Source organism: Plecotus auritus (assembly GCF_963455305.1).
Source record: "Plecotus auritus genome assembly, chromosome: 7".
NCBI classification, from domain to species: domain Eukaryota; kingdom Metazoa; phylum Chordata; class Mammalia; order Chiroptera; family Vespertilionidae; genus Plecotus; species Plecotus auritus.
Window position 1 is genome coordinate 67,496,055 of NC_137774.1, and position 6,166 is coordinate 67,502,220.

The window sequence follows — 6,166 nt, forward strand, 5'->3', positions numbered from 1 at the left end:
TTTCCATTACCTTGAGTACTTCATGCCATTCCCATCTGGCCTGTGGAGTTTCTGATGATAAATCAGGTGTCAGCCTTATGGGAACTCCTTTGTAGGTAACAGTTTTCTTTTCTCTTGCTGCCTTTAAGATTCTTTCTTGGTCTTTAATTTTTGGCATTTTAATGATGATGTCTGGCCATGGGCCTGTTTTGGTTCTGCTTGTTTGGGGTTCTCTGTGCTTCCTGAACTTGTGTGACTTTTTTCTTTACCAGGTTAGGGAAGTTTTCTGCCATTATTTTTTGAAACACCTTCTCTATGCCGTTCTCCCTTTCTCCTTCTTCTGGCACACCTACTATTCTAATATTGTTATGTTTCAAGTTCTCCCACAGCTCCCTTAAGCTGTCCTCCTGTTTTTTAATGGTTTATCTTTTTGGTTCTGTGATTGAGTGATATTTTCAACTCTGTCTTCTAATTCACTGATTTGATTCTCAGCTTCCCCTAATCTTCTTTGTATTCCTTCCAATGTGTTCTTTATTTGTGTTATGTCATTCTTTATCTCAGACTATTCTTTTTTCATAGTTACTATATATTTTTTCATGCTGTTGAGCATTTTTACCATAATTACTCTGAACCCTGATTCAGATCAATTTCTTATCTCTGCTTCATTTATCTCTTCTGGAGAATTCTCTAGTTCTTTTATTTGGGGGTTGTTTCTTTGTCTCCTCATTTTGGCTGTCTGTTTGGATTTGTGACTATGTCTTAGGTATGTCCTCTACACCTCTCAATCTCTAGTGCAGGACAGTGTTAAAGGCTGTTACAGACTAATTAGATCAGCCTCCAGACTGATAGGATTCCAACTTGCATTGTCCCGTGGTAATTGTTGGAAGGTGTGAAAGAGTTTTTTTCAACAGGGCGGGGCAGTTGCTTCTGCCTGGAGGCTAATTAATACTTTTAATCTCTTAAGTGGCCTCACGGCAAGGTGTTTTTCAATAGGGTGTATCAACTGTCTCTCCCCGGGCAAGTCAAATGTCTATGTGGGGAAGATGTCCCCTTGAGGGGATGACTCAGCCCAGGAAACTTGGGGGTGTCTGCCTTCTGAGCTCTGTCCCATGAGTTGCCAGTCCTGGGTTCTGCTCTCACAGCTCCAGTCTACTTCACCCTCCCTCTGCTGGAGCACAAGGTGGGTGGCTCCACAGGGAATTTAGTGTGTTGGCCCTTTAAGAGCGTGCCTTAATTTTCAGCTCTTACTCCCTGGCAGATAGCAGCCCACTGCTTTTCACAGCCAGATGTTATGTGGTTGCCATTCTCAGTTTAGGTTCTCTCTGCCGGGGAGCTCAGCTTGGGGTTAGACCCCAGAGTTCTCAGTAGCACCCCCCACAGCTGAGATATCTCTCCAGGACTTCAGTTGCTGTTCTTGGGCGCCCAGCCAGCCCTTTCGCACCTCCGCCCCTCCTGCAATTCTCTATGCAGTCTCGAGTTTCGGTCCTCGGACATCAGCGTTCTCTCCTGCGAGTTTTCTGTTGATTATTCAGGAACTTTTTCTGTATTTTAGTTGTAATACCAGTTTGTTCCTGGGAGCATATCTGTGCAACATCCACTTCCTATGCCACCATTTTATTATTATTGTTATTACTGTTATTTTAATGTATATTTCTTTATTGATTTCAGAGAGGAAGTGAGAAGGAGGGAGAGATAGAAACATCAATGATGAGAGAGAATCATTGATCGGCTGCCTCCTGCACACCTCCCACTGGGGACCGAGCCCACAACCCAGGCATGTGCCCCTGGCCGGAATCAAACCTGGGACCCTTCAGTCCACAGGCTGACACCCCATCCACTAAGCCAAGTCGGCTAGGGCCTCTGCCGCCATTTTATATCTCATCTGTGGCAGTTCATTCTTATTCTTTTTATTCTACTGCATTTGTTTTCTGTTTACATCTTTAGTTATTGTCAATCCTCACTTGAGGATATTTTTTCCATTGGTTTTTAAAGAGAGTGGAAGGAAGGGAGGGACAGGGGGGGAGAGAGAGAGAGAGAGAGAGAGAGAGAGAGAGAGAGAGAGAGAGAGAGAGAGAGAGAAACATTGATGTAGAGAGAAATATCAATTGGCTGCCTCCTGTACACACCCCAACTGGGGCCTGGGATGGAAACTGCAATCCAGGTACATGCCCTTGATCTGGAATCACACCCACGACAGTTTGCTGTATGGGCCGATGGTCCAACCACTGAGAAACACTGGCCAGGGCTGCATTTGTCGAATAGAGAAATTATAAAATTATTTGTAAAATGTAATATTATCTTGTAATTTTTAATGATGTCGATTTTTTATTTTTAATATAAAGGTACCACAATATATTATTAAGATAAAAAGCAGGCTATGAGAGCATATACATAATATTATTGTATTTGTTTAAAAACAAAGTTTGAAAGGATACGTATGCCAACAAGTTAACATTTCCTACATTGTCTGAATGTTTATAGTAGTGCATGTTGTACATCTGTGTAGGTAACAGTTACTGAATATTTACTTCACATCCCAGGCCCTGGATTCAATGCTTCATGTGCATTTTTATTTCATTTAATCCTCTCTGCAGCCTGAGATGGTCTAACCATGAATTTTAATGAGTTGAAATTGAGGATCAGAAAATAGAGTTAATACAGACAGAGCGGGACCTCAACCCATGTGTCTCTAACAGCAGCAGCGTTCTTGCTTTAATGTTAGTTTCTGCTGCCTCCTAGAGAGGAGAATAGGGGATGCGTACCAGTTAGATGCCTAGATCAGTGGTTCCCAACCATTTTGGGCCATGCCCCATCTAAGCATCTCTAAAATCCTGAGGCCCCCCCTTGTGACATATACTTTCAAAAAGTGAACTGCTATTCATGTGGAGGAAGCCTAAAAGGCCATTAACTTGGTCAAAACAAGCTTCCAAAGAACATGGCATCCATGCAAGAGAAAAATAAAAGAATGCAAGGACAGCTGAAGTACTGAAGAATAAATCACTAAGAAATTGTTAAAAAATAATGATAACATGAAGTGATATGAAAACATAGCAAATAAAGTTTCAAAACATATAATGGAGAACTGAAATACATAAATATGTCACAATATATATTTATATTAGAGGCCCCGTGCATGAAAATTCATGCACTGGAGGTGGGATTCCTCAGCCCAGCCTGTCCCCTCTCACAGTCTGGGAGCCTTTAGGGTCAGGAGTTGACCCAGCAATCAGGGGAAGGCGATGCCCCCATCACACTTCTGCTGCTGCCACTTCCAGCAGCACAAGCCTTGGCCAGCCCTGGTGACCTGAGACTTGGCTGGCACTGGACATTTGGGCAGCTGCCATCCCAGGCTTGCCTACGCCTCGGGCAGGCCCTGGGCGGCTGGCGAGGCTGAGGGGACTGGGCACCATCATCTTTTGGCTGTGGATGCCACCATGTTTGAGGACGGGGAGTCAATTAGCATATTCCTTCCTTATTGGCTGTGGGCACCACCATCTTTGCGATGGTGTGAGGGTCAATTAGCATTTTCCCTCTTTATTAGATAGGATACTGTATATGAGGCCCCTAGAACCATAAGAAATGAGAAAAATTCACTGTTGATAACTCATTCTCAAACTGCTCCCCTTAAAAATCTAATTGACCCCCCTGTAAAGTGTGTGCCCCATGTTGGATACCACTTGGCTAGTTGTTATTGTAACAAACAGCCCCACAGCCGCATGGTTTATTGTAAGAAAGGCTCATGCCACATGCCCAGCCTGGCCTCCTGGGACCAGGATAGAGAAGCAGCCACCACGTAGGTACCTGCCAGGTGCTGTCAGAGATGAACAGAGAGGGTGGCCAGGCTCAGAGGTTCCGAGTCTCCTGTGAGAGGTGGCATGCTTCACTCCACCACATTCATTGGGCAGAACACGTCACAGGGCTGCAGCAGCTTCAGGGGGTCAGGAGGAGAACCTGACATACTTGGCCAACACCTTTGAGGCCTCCACCTGCTGCAGCCTGTTTGGGGGACCTGCAGGGTGAAGAGAGGAGTGGGGATGGGTAGGAAGTGACAGCAGGACTCAGGATGGTTTGCTTTTTCCTCACCCAGGTGGAGTTTGTCCCTGAGCTGCCCAAAACCATCACTGGCAAGATCAAACGGAGTGAACTTCGGGCAAAGGAGTTCGGTCAGATGCAACTGCAGTAAATTCAGCATCCCTTCTGAGTGTGACCTTGGGCACACACCTGGCTGCTTCAGTGCCCCCACATGGTGGGGGCGAGGTGGGGATGGTGAGGGCTGATTGAGAAGGGCCCAGGACTGCCAGCAATCCCGCATTTCTGTTCTTTTAAGTTAACATCAGTTACCACCCTGCCTCCAAGGCTCTTGTTCCTTTGGATTGCCCAGGCGGGCACTCAAATTGGGGCTGAAGATAATAAAGTGCTGACATCGATATCAAGGGTGATCCTGCGTTGTGCATTCATCATGTACATGAACCTGTGGTAAATGTGGTCCCTCCTTGCCCTCCCCCCTCTCCTTAGAGAGAGCACAGGGCCTGGTTCTCGCTCCTGTTGCCTCCCGCACAAACCCCGGTGTTCCCATGTGGCCCTGCACGTTCAGTAGATGTCCAGGACCCAGAGTTCTGGGAGTGATGCTCTGAGCAGCCTAGGCACTCTCCTCAGCTAGGTCCCAGCCTAGGCCCAGTGTTGGCAAGTGAGTGACCTGCTCTCCAGGGACTGGAGTTCCACAGAACTCTCCCAGCCTTCTCCAGCGGTGCCCAGTCCCTCATTCCTAGGAGGGGCCAGGGGCCTAGGAGTCTTACCCCTCTAGCTTTCCCCCATGTGCACCTACCCACGCATTCCTTCCCAGGGATCCAGGGTCTTCCTGCCCTTCTCCCAGGGCCCAGAGTCCTCCCTAAAACTCTCCCTCCACACTCTTTAAGTTCTTTCTGCCATCAGAGTCTTCTCCTACCCCTCACCCAACCAGGGCATGGGGTTCTATGAACTGACCCTGCACTTCATCCACTCCCCCCAGGGGCTCATCACAGGGTGGGAGGAGCAGGGGCAGAAGAGGCTCAGCCTGGGGGTGGGGAAGAAAGACATATTGTCTCCTTCTTTCTCACCGCTGGGAGTCAGTCTTAGGGAGATTGCCTCTACAGTCATTTGTCAGGGGGTACAGACTCTTGGATACTGTCCCAAGAGTCATTTGTCAGGGGGTACAGACACACAGGGAAATGTACAGATACCTCTTGGGGGTGATATACTGCTTTAGCTTTTTTTTTTTTTTTTTTGTCTGGGAAGCTTTTTATTTAACTGTAAATTTTGAATGATAGCCTTGCTGGATATAGTAATCTTGGTCTCAGATCTTTGCTTTCCATTACCTTGAGCACTTCATGCCATTCCCATCTGGCCTGTGGAGTTTCTGATGATAAATCAGGTTTCAGCTTTATGGGAGCTCCTTTGTAGGTAACAGTTTTCTTTTCTCTTGCTGCTTTTAAGATTCTCTCTTGGTCTTTAATTTTTGGCATTTTAATTATGATGTGTCTGGTCATGGGCCAGTTTGGGTTCTTGTTTGGGGTTCTCTGTGCCTCCTGAACTTGTGTGACTTTTTTCTTTACCAGGTTAGGGAAGTTTTCTGCCATTATTTCTTCAAACAGCTTCTCTATGCCTTTCTCCATTTCTGCCTCTTCTGGCACACCTGCTATTTAATATTGTTATGTTTCATGTTGTCTCACTGTTCCCTTAAGCTGTTCTCCTGGTTTTTAATGGTTTTTCTTTTTGGTTCTCTGATTGAGTGATTTTTTTCAACTCCATCTTCTAATCACTGATTCCATTCTCAGCTTCCCCTAATCGGCTGTGTAATCCTTCCAATGTGTTATTTATTTTTGCTATGTCATTCTTTATTTCTGTTTTCAGAGTCAGAGTTACTATATCTTTTTTTTTTTTTCATGCTGTTGAGCATCTTTACCATCATTACCCTGAACCTTGTTTCAGATAAATTTCTTATCTGTGCTTCATTTATCTCTTCTTTTGAAGAATTCTCTTGGTTTTTCATTAGGGGGTTGTTTCTTTGTCTCTGAATTTTGGCTGTGTGTTTGGATTTGTGACTGTGTATTAAGTAGATCTGCTACACCTCTCAATCTCTAGTGCAGAATAGCGTCAAATGCTTTTTATGACTATTTTGATCAGGCAAAGACTTAAAGCCTCCAGAGAC

General features: G+C 45.4%; 1 protein-coding gene across 1 annotated transcript in view; it reads left to right on the forward strand.

Moving 5' to 3' along the window:
* The window catches only part of LOC308253703 (acyl-coenzyme A synthetase ACSM1, mitochondrial-like), a 43,075-nt gene extending 38,658 nt beyond the window's left edge, over window positions 1-4,417 (forward strand). Inside the window, 1 exon segment of the mRNA XM_080679373.1 lies at window positions 4,067-4,417. Coding sequence (XP_080535499.1) covers window positions 4,067-4,162 — 96 coding nt within the window. The 3' untranslated portion in view covers window positions 4,163-4,417.
* The last annotated feature ends 1,749 nt before the right edge of the window (window positions 4,418-6,166 follow it).